The 19,801-nt window shown below is 42.3% G+C and overlaps 1 protein-coding gene across 1 annotated transcript in view; it reads right to left on the bottom strand.

Moving 5' to 3' along the window:
* cacna1ba (calcium channel, voltage-dependent, N type, alpha 1B subunit, a) overlaps positions 1-19,801 on the bottom strand; it is a 721,116-nt gene that overhangs the window by 380,137 nt on the left and 321,178 nt on the right. The window contains exon 8 of the mRNA XM_078550316.1: positions 17,721-17,896. Coding sequence (XP_078406442.1) covers positions 17,721-17,896 — 176 coding nt within the window. The remainder of the gene's footprint in view (positions 1-17,720; positions 17,897-19,801) is intronic.

Here is a 19,801-nt window from a genome sequence, read left to right as displayed (position 1 = left end):
TCATCAGGACAATCGCATGAATACCAATGTTAGGGGAAGTAACAACTTTATACTGGATGAGAAGAGAGTGCTGATTGGTTGGCAAGTGGACTCTGATTGGTAGAGGCATTGCTATGGAGAATGCACCAGTTAATGGTGGCTGACAGAATATGCTTGCAAAACAGATGTAAGAGAATGACCATTCGACCCAACTCCAGATATGGCCAGCTTTGCTTGGCATTTCTGCTGGCAACTGGCCACTTCAACTGATATGGTGTCAATTCAATGAGTATGGTGTCCAATTAATCAGTAAACACTGCATTATTTGAGCAGGCAGTTACTGAACAGAGGGCAAACTCAGCATAAAAAGTTACAAACAAATTAGAAGGATTCTAAATCCAGGAAAGAAGCAGAGTATCATATTAGATATCATTGAAGCCTTTGATCAAATAAACAACAAATTAAATTAACAAGCAAAACAGTTCAACAAATTAACCCAACACAAACATAGGAACATTTGAACAAGTATAAACCATTTAGCACCTAGAACCTGTTCTGCCATTCAATGACATCATGGCCCATTCCAGGAGTTAAGCACAACAATCAAGGCTGACAACTCAGTTCAGCACTGAGCAAGAGCTGCGTTGTCAGAAGTGCCAGCTTTTGGATGACATGTTATACCATAGCCCTGTCTGCCCTCTCGGGTAGACATAAAACATTTATGGGTGGAATCGTCACAGATTTGTACTAAGTGCGATAGTGGGCAGGAAAAAGGACCTTATATCCGCTGGCCGCAATGGTGACTTCGCACCATATCATCCCAATCCCGCCTCACTAATGATGCATTCCCGGGAAACGTGCCCTGTCACTGGCGGGGAGGTGAATGAGAGGGTGTCACCTCAAGCCTTCAGTTAACCGAGCACCATATTTAAAGGCCATCCCTTCAAAGAACCAGCACTCTTTAATGGATAGGAAGCTGCTGTGAACTTATGGCTGCCAAAGGGAGGAAACACGCTGCCCCTAGGTTTACCAATGCCTTCCTCGAGCACCTACTGGATGTAGCAGAGGCCTGCCACGATGTCCTCTACCCCTGTTCTGGGCGAAGACCAGCAAGCAAGGTCACCAATCCAGCGTTGGAGGTGGTGGAAGCAGTGGTCAGTGCCCATGCCTTGCAAAAGAGGACAGCCACCCAGTGCAGCAAGAGATGAATGATCTCCTCCGTTCTGCCAGGATAAGTCACTCTTCTCATCGCTCTCAAATCACACACTCATAAACCCAACACACATCCACAGGGACCTCACACCTCAAGGGACAACATCACATCTTCATCAGGCTGATACCCTCAAGAGCTCATGTCCTCATCCCGTCCATGTCTCCGCTCACCACATAAACATTCCACGCAGTGCCATGTGTCCTGCTCACACTCTCTCCATCTGTTTCTATGCAAGAGAAGTTGGATCATGTCAGAAGGAGAGGTCCCAGACTGGGGATGGAGTGGCAATAGGCCTTTCAATCACTTTGAGGAGCGTGCCATCGTGCTGAGTGGTGAGAACGTGGACTGCTGCTGTGGTGACGGTGAGGTCAGCGGCGAACACCCACGTGAGGATCCTGCGCCACATCATCCCCCTCTCAATGCAACTGTGAGTGCTCTCTCTCCTGCTTTTGACTGTGCTGCCATGCACTAATCATCTCTACTTTGGTTCACAGGGAGCTCTGCCAAGTGACCGACACCCTCAGCCAACCATTCCCTCAGCTCCATCCAGATCCTCACCTCCAGCCAAGAGGACACCTTCTTCATTGAAGAGCTAGAAACAAGCAGCCTGGAAGACCGGTCACAGCGCTTACCTACACCCTCCACCAGTGCAGAGACACACACCTCAGTGGGACCTAGATCTCGAGTAGGCTCAGGTTCACAACCTGGAGGTCACCACACAGACATGTGTCCCAAGCAGGAGGAGGCAGGTTCAGCTGAGCTCCCCGGCACTCTGAGGACTGATGGAAAACAGGCACCTGTGAGGTCTGAGTCAGATGACGAGCCTCTGGATCAGCATTCCAACTCATCCTGGAGAGTCAGCAGAAGGCGGGGGCACATCACGCAGAGCTGTTGGAGGCCCTCAACAGAGTGGCATGCAAATCGGAGGAGTGCGTCTACCTGCTCTCTGATGAAGTGGTGCCCACATGTGCACGTATCCTCCCTCCAACTCCCCTTTGCCTGTGACCCCCTCAACATCCTCTGTCACCACAGAGGGAGCAGCTGGCCCACAGGAGGACAGCCAAAGCAAGCCGGGTCCCTGAGGACCTTGGCTCTCCAGAGGATTAATTATTAGGAAATAGAGAAAGCTTAAGTAAGTTATACTTGTATTTGTGGGTGTTAGGAATGAGTTTTAGCTTTAAAGTTTGTTTGATTTGTATTTCCGTATGGGTGTGTTAAGAAAAGTCAAATGGAGTTTTAGTTTCACTTTAAAAGGCTGCTTGCACTTCTAATGAGATGTTTACGATCCCTATAAAGTGAAAGTAAACACATGAGTAGAAAGAACAATGCTGTGCCTAGCAACAAGGGGCCAGATAGGCAGGTTCCTCCCACAGACATACACACAGAACTAAAGAAACAGCAGTTTTAAGTTCAATTTGAAGCCAGGACCCAGAGAGACTGGACACTGGGAGAGGGAACTGCAGATTTCCCAAAAGAACAAAAAAAGGTCCCAAGCTAAGAAATACCCCAAAAATCCAGGGGAGTGGAAGATGAGAAAGTCCAAGAAAGACCTTCTAGTTAAAGGAAGGATAGGAACCTGGGAAAAGGTCCTTTTATGTGAAGTTAAGAGTGAGAGGCAGAGAAAAAAGCTCCAAGCTTCAGTTTTGAAGTGAGACCAGCTTGCAAGAAGCAAGATGGTTCAAAGAGACAACTGAATGTCTGTAATTCTTTGCTATAGGCATGTGAAGCAGCGGTTAAGGCTGAATTGGTAAGAGAGAGTACATGGAAGACAGCCTGAGAGCATTTGGTGACCCAGGGAAGAGGAACATCAGAAGAAGAGCTCAAAACCCTGGAGGTGAACACTTGTGGAAGGTGTCTGAGAGAAAGCATCAGTTTGGGAGAAGATTCCAAGTTGAGGTCCCGGATAGTGGAGATTGGAATCCCTCATGTGAAGGATGGAATTCAGTGAGACTGGTTGGCTCAAGGTGTGACAATTGTCTGGGGGGAGTTGAGGAGAGATCCATAGCATCTGTTTGATATGTCATCTGTTACTTGGTTTCAGAGTGTGATGTGTCTGACCACAGGGTGCCATAGGTTTACATGGACTGGGAACTTACAGTGAACATTAGAGTATAAGATAGTTTTTGTAACTTGTGTCATCCTTACAAATCTGTGTACATCTGTAAAGGTATAGTTGTGGGTGAAGGAGTATTGCAATATAGTTCATCATTTCTTGTAGCATAAATATTTTATTATTTTGTTAAAAGTTCATCAGCTGACCCCTGTGCCTCTGTTCAGTAGCTAGTCTCCACGTATCTAAACAAACAAAAATAAAAATTAGGATCTATCAATCTGGGTTCCAACCTGGGATCAGGCTTGCCCAGGGGTAACCTCAGCTGGGATCATAACACAATGCACAGAGGCAACAGGGCCAACCATTGCACAGGCTGTCTCCACCCTTGCTGCGGATGTCAGGGCAGCACCTGGAAGTGGTAGGCCTAGCTAGGTAGGCCTAGTTAAGAGTTTCTGATCACAAGTGGTTGCACAATGAACACATTTTGTCACTTTAGAATCTGAAAATATATTCACTTTCACTGAATATTGTGTAATGGTATCTTTCAGCTTTATTTACAGGCTTTGCAAGTCCTCCCCCTGCACTCTCCCCCCACAGAAGTTCAGCTGCATGGCGCCAGGCCATGAACGATTCTGGAGGGAGAAGTGTGTGTGTGTGTGTGTGTGTGTCAGGGCCTTTTGGAGCCTCATACAAGCACTCTCCCACGCACGTGGATCCTTCCTCTATCACACTCATCTCAATGTCCCAAACATTTTCCATACTACCTGCTGGGATTCTCTTTCAGTTGTCCATCTGAGTTGACCTGCATCTCCACCCACCCACTGATTGCACTCCCATGTAGCACTTGTCCCCAGCCAACATGAGGCTTCCATCACTTTCGATTTTGCAAGATGCTAGTAGTGAAGTATGCCTTCAGCTCCCCCATTCTTTCTCCACCCAAGTCACCCATGTCCTTTTCACCAATCACTGTTGACCCCCCTAGCATCACCTTCTAACTCCTCACCATCACCTTTTCTTTCCTGGACGTCCAGGTGAATGTGTACGTTCCCTGTCTTCCCGAGAATCCCACCCTCATCCACATTGACCTCCCCAACCTTTCCCTTCTCACCCCCAGGGTCCGTGTCTGCCTCTGAGTCTCCACCAACCACCCTCACCGTACCTTCTACCACTACCTTTGCACCCTCACCCTCCCACTCTACTGGCTCACCCTGCCCCCTCTCATTCTCACAATTCCCTCCTACCATGCCCAGCCTCATTTCACTACCCAGAAGGCAGTCATTGACTCCACGGGCCCTTCCCTTGCACGTTCACCTGGATATCCCTCCCCTCTTACTCCTTCCTCCCCTTTTCTCCTTCCTTCACACTTACTCCTTCCTCCCTGTGGACTCCTTCCCCCCTCCAAACTCCTTCCTCCCCCTGGATTCCTTCCCCTCTCCAAATTCCTTCTTCCCCCCCTGGACTCCTTCTCCCCCCCCCCCTCCCCCCATCCTCTGAATTCCTTCCTCCCCCTGCAAATTCTTTCCTCTCCCCAAAGTCCCGGACCCCTCCGAATTGCTTCCTCTACCCAAAGTCTTTCCCCCTTCTGAACCCCTTCCCCCTCCAAACTCCTTCCCTTACACCTTCCTCCATCCTTATACCTACTTCCTCGGTTGCCACATTCTCCCTCCTCCACCCCCCTCTCCGTACTACCTCCCCCACCACCCAGTGGAGGTAGGCTTGTGGTAGAGAATCCCCTGGCAGATTTCTCAACCAGTATGTCAAGGAAGGGGAGTTAATTTGACTGCTGCATTTCAAAGGTGAATTTGAACGCAGGATGGAGCCCATTAAGACATGTAAGAAAATTGTTCCATGCAGCTATGGATTTAAACATAGCTTATGTATTGTCCACGTATCATAAATCTGCCAGGGGGTTCTCTACTACGATCTTCTGTAAGCCTACCTTCACTGGTCAATATAGGTGTTGGAATTCTTACAGTTCCACACGCTGTAAGATTGGTCTTATCAGCAACCTTGTACCTAGGGTCCGAGCCATTTCCTCACCATGTAAGCTTGATGCTGAAATAGGGCACATCAAAGCCAACCTGCAGGATAATGGCTACCCTGATCAGATCATTTCACACTGTATATCCTGCAAACTCATGAACGGGCCTCAGGCCATCACTTTCAGCCCTGAAAAGTGCCCAATCTACCTCCAATTACCTTGAAACAGCAAGGTATCTCAAAAATTTGAGCAATAGATGAAGTTTCACGCTGCTACTATGCGGTCGGAACACAGGTGGTATTTGCCACTAACAGCATGCTGCCATCAAGCCAAAAAGATGTTCTGCCTATCACACAAATGAGTAGTGTGGTATATGAATTTCAGTGCCAGATTGATGCTAGGTATGAAGGTTGTATGTCCCAAAGACTAACAGATCGTATCAAACAGCATGTCCCAGCTGCTGTTCACAATGGGAAGACTGTCCCCAACCAGCCTGTGCTTGCAAAACTCAAAACACAGTGTCCAACATTCGATGTGATTCTGCGATTGGACAACATTTGCTAAATAATCCTCAATGTGCTAAGAATTACACTGACAACCAATTTAAGATAGTCAGTCAGGCTTGCAATGTGGCACACTTGTGTGTACTGTAAGCTACATATATTGATATACAAGGCCCTGTTCTTTGCAGACAGAAAAAGCATGTACATACATTGCACCTGTTCAGCTAAACAAAATAAGTGACAGCCATTCGCTAACTCATTCCTCAGGGCAATGCCTTGACCAATTAGGGTCAAGCTGCCTGGTTTAAATTTCAAACAATGCTTGGCAGTTAACTGTCAGTCACCATCAGTGGTGCATTCTCCATGGCAACGCTATTTGCCAACCAATCAACACCCTTTTCACATACAGTATAAATTGTTGTTTTCTCCCTTGTATTGGTATTCTTGTGAGTGTCTTGATGACTGCAAGACGAAAAGCTTAGACATGTCTCAATTTTCAGCAACACTCAAGTTCTGTACTACCAAATGACTAGTTCCTGATTTAACTCATCGTAGCCCCACACAATTTTAAACATCTATCAGAGCTTATGTTAATTTCCATCGATTAAAGAAAAAGAGCCCCAATTTCTCTTGTCTCTGCCCAAAGTTAAAACCTCTTATTATCTCAGCCTTAGGGAGTATTACTGAAGGTGCTATCTAAATGCAAGTTGTTGCCATCATAGTGAATCAATTCTGCAGCCTCTCCATGGCCGTGACACATTTCCTGATTTCAGGCGCTCAAAATTAGACACAATGCTTTAACAGCGACCTAATCCATAATGTATATCGGTTTAGCGTTACCTCTTTGCTCAGGGTTGTTTTAAAGGCTTGGATTTTGTGGTGGTAATATTGGCGAAACTGTCAGCGGGTCCCCTGAAGTCAACGATAGTCCACAAACTCTAATATTATTGCAAATGTTGATCTTGTGCATGAAGTGCAGATTGTTTAATATGTAGAACAGGGATCGTAGCACTGCTCATGATCCCACTGTTTGACTCATTCCATCCCCTCCAATTGAAAAAAGATCCATTAACCATACTTTGTTTTCTACCCTTTAACCAACTTCCTACCCATGCTGTCTCACGTGCTTTAATACCATATTTCTTGATTTTATCAAGATACTCAAAATTTCCTTTGTCAATACTTTCAGTAATTTCCACAAGGGACTCTTATTAAATTTTTCTGATATGCCCTATCATTTACAAATCCACGTTGATTGTCATTAATTAACGCCTCTCTCTAGCAGGAATTTTATCCTCTTATTGTATTTTCTGGAAACTTACTCATCATTAGTATTAGGCAAATATTAACTAATTTAATCGGCATTTAAATGTTAAAAAAGTTGGAAATACACTATCACACACTAGAGCTGCAGTGAATTTTAACACTCGGTCTGAGAACTGCTGACAATATGGCCAGTATTTTCCGGCCCCATCGTGCCGGGACCTGCCGTGGGAGCTTCGGCAGCCCCGCCAAAAGTCCATCGACTTTTTGGCGGGAATGGGTGATCCTGGTGGTGGAGGGGGCCAGAAAATTCTGCCCTATGTTTCTACAAACTTGTTTTGAGTTTATATTTTGAAATAAGCTACAAATACAATGGGCCTTGTTTATTTAATGAGATAGGGTGAGTGTCTCCATCGGCAAATTTGTCTGTCATTTACTCATGACACCTTTTCCGCTTATTCTCACTTTCTGTCAGCAGCAGAGTTGCAGTGATCGTTCTTAGTCTGTCACTGTTCAATGAAACACTCCAGCAGGCACTGTTGCACAGCAGAAAAAAAGGCATTTGATAGCAGAAAGCACATCACATCTAAGATGCATTAAAGTGCATATGGCAGAAAGGGCCCATGATAGATGCATATTTACTGGTATACTGCTGCAAATAAATCACTTGATAACAACAACCATCAGGTAAAACTTGTTATTAATACTGGCGTTGCTAAATCCACAACAGAATAGGCTGAATGAGGTAAAACGAGAGCAAAGTGCTGGAATAACGCATCTATTTTTCAACAGCAGTGATACCAAGACTGATGAAAGGTGAGTAAAGATAATGCATAGGCCCAGACTTTGCAGTAGCAATCACGGCAAAACTGTCAGCGTTCACCATCATTATTCCTCTGAAACTCCTGGAGTACGCGTATGTGCATTTAAACATGGAGATCCTGAAGTTGCTGTCAGTGATTCTATGCTTCTCCAGGAGGTTGCATTGTTGCGGTCTCCCTAGGCTGCAATCAATTGGAAACCATTGTATTCCCTTCAACCGACTATACTGTATTCGCTGCTCACATGCGGTCCCCTTTATTTTGGGGGAGACCAAAAGGAGATTAGGTTATTGTTTTTCTGAATACTTTTCTGTCCAAAAGTGTGACCCTAAGCTCCCAGTCACTTGCTACTTTACCTCTCCTTCCCATTCCCATTCTGACCTCTGTGTCTTTGGCTTTCCACATTGTTCCAGTAAAGTTCAAAGTAAGCTTCCAAAATAGCACCTCACCTTTCTACTAGGCACCTTCCAGCCTTATGGCCTTAATGTTCAACAATTTCAGGCCTTAATGCAAGCTCTCATTTTCTCTCTCACAGTAGGTTTTGGTAAACTAGTGTATGGGAATATGGGTTTACACTATCTGTGCAACTTATTGTTTGTGGAATCAGCACACAATGAGTTAAAACAGCTTTGTGCTGAACAGGGACACTTTGTGAAGAAGGCCTAAGACGAGGATGAGGATTTGAAGCAAAATGTAATGGTCTTTCATCCAGGTCTTCAGGGTCTGGGAAGATGTTGGCCTGGTAACTGCATTTATTGTACTAAAGTACTTGGACAAGCAAAATTGGACCATATAACCATGGTAACAGAATGATTAGGAGAGATTGGGTTGGGGTAAGTGTTTCTTCCTGGATCCATGTTGTTGCTTCAATGTCACATGTGTCTTTTGAGCTATTGTGATCAAGTGGCAGTATGCAGAAAATGTAGAGATCAAAGGTAGAATTGCTATAAGAATTTTGAGTGAACCACTGTTTGTGGTTACACTGGATTGTGGAGTGTGATGCGCTTGAGCTCTGATAGTGAATTGTGAACTCAATAAAGAATAGTGTAATATTGGAATCTAGTAGTATAATTTACCTGAGTACTGATGTTGAGTCATGTAACATGGGCTTGTTAAAGACCTGATTCTGTGGCTGTATCAATTGATGCCTGTGTCCTCTGGCATTTAAGATAACAGAATGAATTGGAACAAGAAAGCAGTCCCAGCAGAGTGTACCAGTGCTTCCATGCATGGGAGGAAGTATATTTCTGCTTTTACTGGGACAGAGCACCTCACTGCCACCACCCTCACTGCCACCACCCTCCCCGATAGGTACATCACCCTCGGAGCTGATTTCCTTTCATCTTCCACTCATCTTCCATTCATCTCAGGCAGTGTCACAACAGTATAATAATTCTCACAATATTGTTGTGATTTTGGAGTTTGGATAGTTTCTGTGTAGTGTGTGTGTTGGGGGGGGGGATTTAATTGAATTGGAGACAGCTGGTCTGGAGGCTTTGACTCATCAAAAGAAGCTAGGTTTGAAATGCTAAATACATAAACATGGCTGAAATCTTAGAATGTGGGGTGAGGAGAATTTGCATTTTTAGATAAATCAGGGCAGTTTGAATTTCAAAGAGGTGGTAGGCTGTTTATGCCTAGCCAGAGAAGCTAGGCCAAGCAGTGTGTTTATTTTTCTCAAAGGTTATCGACAATATTAGCACCATGGAAAGATTTATATTATGAGAAAGGTAAAGTTCCGAAGACTTATGGGAACAATGGAATTTACATTAAAAGGGAGAGACATGTATAAAGGAGAATGAGGCTATGCGTTAGGGAAGGCATTGTAAGATCTAACAGAAGTGTGAAAAGCCTCCAGTATTTGTGCATTAAGCCTGCTGTCTACAGAAACCAAAGCTGGGAAAAGCCATGAATTCTACTGCCCAGGGTATTGTGTTGATTTTCCTGGATCTGTTTAAAATCTAGTTTAGTTTTTTTTTACTGTTGCATTAACGGGGGTGTAACTGGAAGCCAGATTAATTAGGGGTTTAGGAGTTTTTATTGTAGTAATTTGAAGGCCTATGCTTGAAATCTTTTCTTTTGTTAATGCATGTTTCATTTAGTTTTCTAAAAAATCTCTGAAGTCTTGGTGGACTTATTACATCTGAATTCAGGGCTATCATCTTGAAACAAAATACAAATTGCAAAACTGCGTGATCAAGATTCCCTCATGGATTTGACCCGCCTGGCACATATCATCCTCCGCGTCATAACAGGCAGTGGCACGAAACAGGCATTGTGGGATCAGTTGCCTGTTATACACAGAGCCTGCTATTTAATCCCATTGGCTATGATGGAACTGAACACCATGTGCTACGTATAACAGGTGGCCAATCCGGGACCACCCATTTTGTGTCACTGCTGAGACAAATTTCTGCTCCTGGAGACTCTGGACCCTGATCTACTTTGGCATGTTTTCATGCTTCCAGTTAACTAAGTTGCTTTAATCATTCGGACGTTCTCTGTGTCTCATATATCTTTTAGTTCTCTTAATTTCTCTCACCCGGCCTCCTTTTGTCTAATATTATCACTTCACTCAGTTAACCATCTCCTTTTTTCCACCTAATTGCCTTGTAGCTCATTCTCTTTTTTTCTATTTTAGTTTACCTTTCTCTTGCTCTGTTCCTTCTCTAAGCTGTTGATCAGTAATGTCTTCGAGTTTTGAGGACGTGTGTGCCCAAAACATTAACTTGTCACCGTTCACCACAGATGCTGTGTGACTTGCTGAGCGTTTCCAATATTTTGCGTTTTTGCCACAGTTTAGTTATCAATTCAAAAAGCACCTTAAACTACCACAGTAAAACCCGAGCAATCGATAACTATCAGAACGTTAGCTTAAACTTTAAGGAGCACTTTTATTTATAATGATATGTGTTGTTTCAATTTCATGTCAAGGTTCATTACCATTTTGGCCATCAGCAAGATGACAATTGTTCATGTGCTCCTTATTCTGGGTTTGATGATGCTCAGAAAAGATTAATAGCTGAGACATCAATAAACCTGCAGTATTAACAGTTAGCTGCAGTTAATCACTTGAAAATTTTATATCCAGTGTTCATATGATATAAATTCTTCCAGTCTATGGAATTTTGCCGAAAGCCCGCTGGTTAAAGTCAGAGGATGAAATAATTCATCCTTCTGAAATGCATGGAGACACTAAGACCATCTAAAAACACCAAGGCTATAAAAGTTTAATGATCTTAACATTTCCTTCCAATCAGGAGTTCAATATAATCCAGCATTACAACATTTCAATAATCACATGCACTTCAAATATGTCCTGATGTTGACATGCACTAGGAAAATAAATAGTTTGAACTACACCTGCACAAAAAATAAGCAATGTGCTTTTTGGATTCAAGATGTTTTAGATTCAGATATTACTACTGAAACATTCATACTTCATTCTTGTGGGAGTTATATAAACCACATGTTGGTTCGTTACACATCTTGGCCTTTGCATGATTCTGAATATCCCAGGAAATTATCTAAAGGCTAATTTCATATTCTGAGGATATCCGTAAGCTTTCTTTCTCTGGATGACGATTTTGTTAGTCTAAATGCAGGGAGTGAATTATATCGTCATTCCTTCATCTTCACTGGGTCAAAGTCCTGGAACTCTCTATCTAACAACACCACAGGAGTCGTCTTCTTACTTATTATGGGATTGAGGATGATTTGCTTCTACTCCGGTTCGATGGGTTCTGGGATGGCTAATAAGTCCAATGCACAATCTGCAGACTCTGCCACATGTGGGGCAGGTAGTGCTTGAAGGGTCAGCCAGATGAGTTGTTTGGAGGTCTGTGCACTCTCTCCGAATCCTTGACTTTGCCTCTGTGTGTTCTCAACGAAGTCTCTCAATGTGTTCGGTGCCTTCGCATAGAATCACAGAATTGTTACAGCACAGGAGGAGGCCATTCGGCCCGTTGTGTAAGCGTCATCTCTGACAATGAGCAATTCGCCCAGTGCCACTCCCCTGCCTTCTCCCCATAGCCCTGCACATTCCTCCTTTACAGATAATAATCCAATTCCCTCTTAAATACCTCAAGAAAATGTGCCTCCACCACACTTTCAGGCTGTGCATTCCAGATCTTAACCACTCACTGGGTGAAAAAGTTTCTCCTAATGTCTCCATTGCTTCTTTTACTAATTACCCTAACTCTGGGCCCTCTTGTTCTCCATCCCTCCACCAATGGGAACAGTTCCTTCCTACTCTGTCCAAAGCCCTCATGATTTTGAATACCTCTATCAAATCACCTCCCAACCTTCTCTGCTCCTAGGAAAACAGTCCCAGCTTCTCCTGAAGAACTGAAGTTCCTCATCCCTGGAACCATTCTCCTGAATCTTTTCTGTACTCTCTCTAATGCTTTCTCATGCTTCCTGAAGTGTGGTGCCCAGAACAGGAAGCAATACTCCAGTTGAGGCCAAACTGGTGTTTTATACCAATTTAACATAACATAACCTCTTTGCTTTGTATTCTATGCCCCTATTGATAAAGCTCAGGATGCTGTGTGCTTTATTAACCACTGTTTCAACCTGTCCTGCCACCTGCAATGAGTATGCATATATACACCCAGGTCCTTCTACTCTTGCACTCACTTTAAAATTGTATCCCTTATTTTATATTGTCTCTCCGTATTCTTCCTGCCAATATGAATCACTTCACACTTCCCTGCATTGAATTTCATCTGCCACTTGTCCACACATTCCACCAACTTGTCTATGTCTTTTTGAAGTTCTACACTATCCACCTCACAGTTCACAATGATTCCAAATTTCGTATCATTTGCAAAATTTGAAATTGTGCCCTGTACGCCAAGGTCTAGGTCATTAATATACATCACGAAGAGTAAGGGTCCCAACAGGGACAAAAGCAAATACTGCAGATGCAGGAATTCTGAAATAAGAATGGTAAGATCAGAAAGGTCATCGACCTGCAAAGTTTACTCTGTTTCTCTCCACAGATGCTGTTTGATCTGCTAAGTTTTCTCAACAGGGACCCTGGTGAATCCACTACAAACCTTCCTTCAGTCCAAAGAAACATCCATTAACCACTACTCTCTTTTTCCTGTCACTCAGCCAATGTTATATCCATGTTGCTACTGTCCTTATTACAGCTTTGCTCACTAGTCTGCTGTGCGGCACTGTATTAAACATCTCCTGGAAGTCCATGTACATCACAACAACAGATTACCCTTACAAACCCTCTCTGTAACCTCCTCAAAATCTTCAGCAAGTTACTTAAACATGATTTTCCCTCAACAAATCTGTGCTGGCCTTCCTTAATTAACCCGCATTTGCCCAAGTGACTATTCATTTTGTCCTGAATTATTGTTTCAAGAAGCTTCCCCACCACCAAAGTTAAACTAACTGGCCTGTAGTTGCTGGTCCCTGAATGAACCTTCCCTATTTTGATTGGTCACAAGCAAACGGAAGGGGGCCAGTTAGCTCAGTTGGCTAGATGGCCAGCGTGGGGTTCCAGCTGAGGTAAACTTGGGACCTGCCTCCTTGCCCTGCCCCTGAGCGTGGAAGGCAATGGCAACACATCGCTGTCAAAAGCTGCCAAGGAAACAGCTCAGTGGGGCATTGTCAGACAATGAGCCAATGACTTGCTTTTGGGCAAAGCTCGCATGACATGATATGAAGCCAACAGAACTAAAACAGTCCCGATCAGTCAAACAAGGCTGTGTCATCACACCAACCCTGTCCTCCTTCCTTGCTGCAATACTACAAACTCACCTCCAGCTAGTTATCCACAGGCTTGGAGATAATTTACAGGACAGATGAGAAACTGTTCAGCCTATGCTGCCTTCAATCTAAAACCAAAATCACTCCAACTTCAGTTACTAAGCTCCAGTATGTAGATGACGCTTGTGTTCAAGTTCATTCAGAGACTGAGCTCCAGGTCATTGTGGACTCTTCTCTGAAGCATATGAAAAAAAATAGGCCTTTCATTATAAGAGTACCTTCACCAGACAGACTGCAACGGTTCAAGAAGGTGGCTCATCACCATCTTCTCAGGGTCAATAAATGCTGGTCTCATCAGCAATGCTCACATCCCAGGAAAAAACAGAGAAGATATCATACTCTGTCCCAACTTATCATGCAATTTTAAATAAAGAATTATATCTTCCTGAGCGAAAAAATGTTTGTGTACCCCAGTGTTTAAATTATATTTCTTGGAAATTTAGATGTAATTTTCGATGGTCTGTCAAAACAATTGTAGGAGGATTTCAAGTTCAAGCGAACACCAAAGAACTCTTGAACTATGCCCGCCACATAACAGCAACCAAAAGGGAAAGGGAGAATAAAAAAATTCAGACACCCACAGTATCTTTTCTATGCGTGGGTGTCATGTTATTCAAATACTATAACAGGAAATAAGAGCTCTTCTCTTCTCCTTCTAACTGAATGACACTGTTCATGGTGCCATTTTGTCACACAAATTGTTCAAATCAACAGCCATTCCTTTTGACAAATTAAGTTTAATATCAAAAAATTGAAATAATTTTACTGATTGAGCTTTATAGTAGAAATTAAAATAAAGCACACATTAAAAGAATTAACTTAACCACTAAAACATGGAGAAGATTTTATAGACAGCATTCAGGTCCATGAGTATCTTATACAAACTTCTTTACAGTAGTATACTGCAGATCGTCCGTAGGCACGCACTACTTGTTCACGTCCCATTATAACAATGACAGAATATATAATCTGTACAGGATTGCTGACATCTAGACTTGTTAATTGACTTCAATATATGCTTTATAGATTTCTAAAAGTAAGAACTTGTGTTTATATTTATGCCTCTGTTACCTCTAGATTTGACTATTTCAATGCTCTCTTAACTGACCTCATATTCTACCCTCTGTATACTGTGTTCATCCAAATCTTTGCTTCCCAAGTCCTTACTCATGCCAAGTACCATTCACCCATCAACCCTGTACCCACTGACTGACACTGGTTCCAGGTCAAGCAACATCTTGATTTTAAAATTCTCATCTATGTTTTCAAATCCCCCCCATGGCCTTGACCCTCCTCATCTTTCTCATCTCTTCCATCCTCACAGCCCTGAGATATCTGGTATCATCTAATTCAGGCCACTCAAGCATCTGAGATTTTAATTGTTCTAACCTTGTGGTTGTGCTTTAAGTTGCCTAGGCCCTGAACTCTCTAAACCTCTCCATCTCTCTACCTCTCTTTTTTCCTTAAAACATAGCTCTTTGACCAAGCTTTGGTCAGCTGCCCTAATATTGCTTTACATAGCTCAATGTCTAATTAACTTTATAATGCTCCTAAAAAGGACTTTAATCGTTTTATTACGTTAAAGACGCAACATAAATTTAAGTCGTTATATAGCAGGTTTAACAAGGTAAAAAACACAAGCTGCTTCACAGGAGTGTTATCAAACAAAACTTGACACCAAACTACACAAGCAGATAGCCAGACAGTTAACCAAAGGCTTGGTCAAAGGGGTAAGTTTTAAGGCATGTCTTAAAGGAGAAGTGAGAGGAAGCGAGGTAGAGGTTTAGGGAGGGAATTCCAGAGCTTACAGTTCAGGCCAGCGGTGATGTAGCAATGAAAATCAGGATGCACAAGAGATCAGAATGCAATGAGTGCAGAGATCTTGGAGGTTTGTTGGTCTGCAGGAGGTTAGAAAGATAGGGAGGGATGAGGCAATGGAGGGGTTTGAAAATAAGGGTGAAAATTTTAAGATAAAATTGACATGCTTTTGTGATATATCACTTCTTCATTGCACCATATGTGCTGTCCAAAACTGTGAAAGCAGACAAGGTAATTGAGCTTCTTAAGTTGCTGACACGCTCCAAATGCTGTTCCTGCTGTTAGAAGTAAATTTCCAACTGCTATTTCTCCAAGCACGGCGATTATGTACAAGATTTATTGACAACACAGTGCAGTTAGTACCAGCACAAAAAGGGGCATCAGTTATTACAACACTCAGTAGGTATTTCAGTACAGTACACAAATGATACACTCTCACGGCCATAATTTTGGGTATCTGCACAAACCAATTTACCAGCTAAAACAGAATGCATCTGCAGACTAATACTGAAGGGACAAAAGGAAGTTAAATGATTCCCTTTACCAATTTGGTAAGTGGGTAGTCTGGCCAACATTGGAAGAGTTGAGTTGACCTTCCAAGAAGCCTAACGTGTACAAAATTAAGTCACAAAAATGCCTTGTGACGACAATGCCATTCTGCCGTTGACTGATTACTTCAGCAAACACACGTGTTCAATTTAATCTCTAAAAAATACACTTGAACCTCATTTTCCCTGACTGTTACAGCAATTTAGCTTTACACAGTGATGGCACTCCTCCAGAATCCTTATTATGCACATTTGTCAAAATCAAAATGCAGTAAGGTATGAACAGGATTAAATGCTTGGTGTTTCCCTACCCCACCATGGCAATCAGTAACAAGCTTAAATTTTGGTAAGACAGTTGCATTGTTGGTGGCTATTGAGATGCATGCCAACAGACATTGCAAATTTTCTTCTCTCTCTATTTATCAATACCATGTTTGATGCTCCTCTGAATTTTTCTTTCTTGTTTCTCCTAAACTTCAAGGACTCACAAGATCTTCCTGTTCTTTTGTCCTACCTATGCTGAAAATAAGGTTCATTATACTGTCTTCTCCTTTCACTCTGCCATTCCCTTCACCACAAAACCATTGCACTCCTTACTTCCAGCAATCCTTTCTCCCACCTACAGTCAAACAACTTCTGCTTCTGAAGAACAGTCATGTTGGACTTGAAGTGTTAACTCTCTATCTCCACAGATGCTGCCAGATCTGCTGAGTTTTTCCAGCACTTTCTGTTTCTATTTCAGATTTCCAGCATTCACAGTATTTTATTTTTATTCTATACAACTTTGACCTGGTATGTAAATTTTACAAGAAGTAAATAGCATGAAGTAATTATCCTAAAAGCAGCACTCCCAACTAACACTTCCTTTCAACCTTACAAGTTTTTACCATTAACACATTGGATGATTTAGGTTAGAGATTTAAGGCTCCAAGCTTGCCTTTGAGTATTTTTTCTTATAAAAATGGACAGTAAATATGATTGTGTGATATATAGTTTTGCATTATAGTATAAAAATAGAGTAAACCATATTATGAAACAAAAGTATTATACATTAATTTTGATTTTAATTGCCTGTGGCAGTATATCAAGTATGAGTGACTTGGTGCTTATAAACAGCTTAATATCTAGTATAATGAAGGGATTGATTTCTTGCCCTCTAGCATAACATTATGGTCATTAATGCAAGTGATAGCTGGATTGTTATTCAAGGTCAGGTTCTACATGGTTTGGTTGTGGTTTCTTTAATTGATCTATTCTGGCTTAACAATAATACTCCATTTCTTTTAGCACCTTGTCATGTGAAATGTTTCAAATTGCAACGCACAATGAATTGCTGGTGAACTGCAGTGACTGTGGCTCAATAAACAAAATGTCACTCTTCTTCTTTGTCAGCAACGTCTCACAAACAGCCATGAGATGAAAGACCAGTTAAACTGTTCTCTGATGATGTTGCCTGAGAAAAGAATATTGGTTAGAACGCCAAAAATAAGTGCTCCATTTATCTGAAAAATGTTATGGGGTCTTTAACATTCACTTGGCCATTGGAACAGACTGGCTACAGTCCAACATCTGAAAGATCGATGTCAAACCTACATTTTGCTATGAACACTCAGAATGCTGCTTATTCCTGCACTGGCAGAAATTTTGAGACTTAACTTCAATATAATTCCACAGATCTTACTGGTGCAAGACAACAACAGGTCACCTCAGCAATTACAATGGCTGCCACTATGAAGTGATTAAACTGTACTTACGTTGTACAAAATGTCAGTCCACCCCTCCATGGTGATACACTGGAAGACTGTGAGCACAGCAAACAGGATATTGTCAAAATTTGTAATTCCATAGTTGGGTCCAGTCCAGTATCCTTTACAAACCGTTCCATTTGGACATTCCCGCGAGCCACATGGAAAATCTGTCACTGGTTGATCTAGATAGAAACAGAGGCAAACCATTTCAGTTCACTCTTAAATTGTATGTACCACTGAACATTACAATACTAATCATCTCAAAGGCAAATCAGCAGAATTTACTCTTTTTAAGGTATTCTATTTCCTGTCTGCCCCTAGTTATACTACCAAACAAGAGTCCCCCAGCTGATGTGTCCTAGCCTTGTTCCAATTTATCCAGTAGGAGACATGCAACAATGACCCAGGGTGCCTTATCACAATTGTTAGTCTTCCCTCCCTTGCTGTAGCAGAATCCAGTTTCCACTTGGCTATGGAAACACTGCTGCCAACAAGTAAGAAATTGCTAGTATGAGCCATTTATCTAGCATTACATAGTATATAACACATTGGAAATCAGTGCAACACTTATATAAAAGAAACTTATTCTATGTATAGATGGTAATAGGATTGCTGATTGTAAGGTGAAAGGTTCAAGTAAAATTTGCTAGATATAAAAAAATTTTTGAAAGGGTTCCAGTGCTATCAGTACCAGTGACATATGCTATAGGAGAGCTGACCCAGAGCTCACAATTTTCCTTTCTAACAGCACAATATGTACTTTTATAGGGAGCTTTCTGCATCAGTTTTGGGATATGTGCAGATCTCAAATAAGCCCATGTATCTTTGCCAGACATTTCTACACCTAACATATGGCTTGATGCATCATCAGCAATAACTTTCCCTATCCGGTTTATCTGAATATTCAGATATTTCATTGAGAAGTTCATATTGTACAATCTCAGGAATCGAGTGAAAATCAACTGATTGTTGGATAAACATTGCTCAGTAATTCACAACTTGAATGTGATTAAAACTGAGAGGCTCAATGCTACTGAAGAAGAAATTTGATGGCTCAAAACTCAGAAAAATGGGATGCAACACCCTGGATTAAAACTCCAACCAAAACAAAATTATTTTGTTGCTAAATCCATGTAACCCATAGTACCTACTTGGTGTTAAGTCGGAGGTTGCTGACTAAATTTTATGGGTAAATCACCTATATCTGGAGATCTATTTCTTCATAAACACCAGCATCAAAAACTAATAAGGTGGGATGAATGTTTTGCCTCTTCCCAGGAGATCACATGGCCTTGTACAGAGAGTATGGGAAGATGAAAGTGCTGGAATGGCTTTCACATCCTTGCAGGAATAAAGGCTTTCATCCATTATTCTGGCTGGCTTCAAACCCATGATCTGGTGGAAGAATTATATCTTCCAATTGCTGCTGCACGAGTAGCCCTCACAAAAAAAATGCAAGGCCCAATCAAATCTGAAATACAGTCTGCGCACTTCAAACTTGTTAAACTTGGGAGAGCAAATATCACATCAAATGTTGGTTGCAGCGGCAGAATTCTCTTCTTGTTGCTCAGTGGTACAGTTAATGCCAAGGGAATGAAAAATGAAAACAATTCATTGTCCGAGGAAGTCAAGCAGAAAGGAGAGAGAAGCAGCAGCTGCCTGTTTTTAAAGAGTGAGAATTTATTATGGAAGAGGAGCGGTGAGATAGAAAACAGGGTACATTGCCACTCAAATCCCAACCAGTAACTGTAAACCAGCAATTAATGAAGACCTTTCACAGTAGAAAATAGCCCTTTTGGAATTGAATATGATAATTGGGGAAAGGCAGGGGGGCAGCTGGGGGATTAAACTAGTTTAAACTCAGAAAACAGGTCTGGATATTGCTGTAGGCAATTCGCCCATGCCTGTGCGTTGTGATGCAGACAGCAGACTAAATTGGTGCCACCTGCTCTTTTAAATGATTTCTGCATGCAGCCAGTGTTACCTACAATGTTCACTGACTGCACAAATCAGCAGGGGAACCAATACCACAAGTGACTAGTGGCTAACTTAAAGGATGCCTGCACCTCTTAAAGAGAAGGTGCACA

The sequence above is a fragment of the Cetorhinus maximus genome, chromosome 10, assembly GCF_964194155.1.
Source record: "Cetorhinus maximus chromosome 10, sCetMax3.hap1.1, whole genome shotgun sequence".
NCBI classification, from domain to species: Eukaryota; Metazoa; Chordata; class Chondrichthyes; order Lamniformes; family Cetorhinidae; genus Cetorhinus; species Cetorhinus maximus.
The sequence above is the reverse complement of the archived record's forward strand: the minus strand, read 5'-3'. Positions and strand labels throughout refer to the sequence as shown.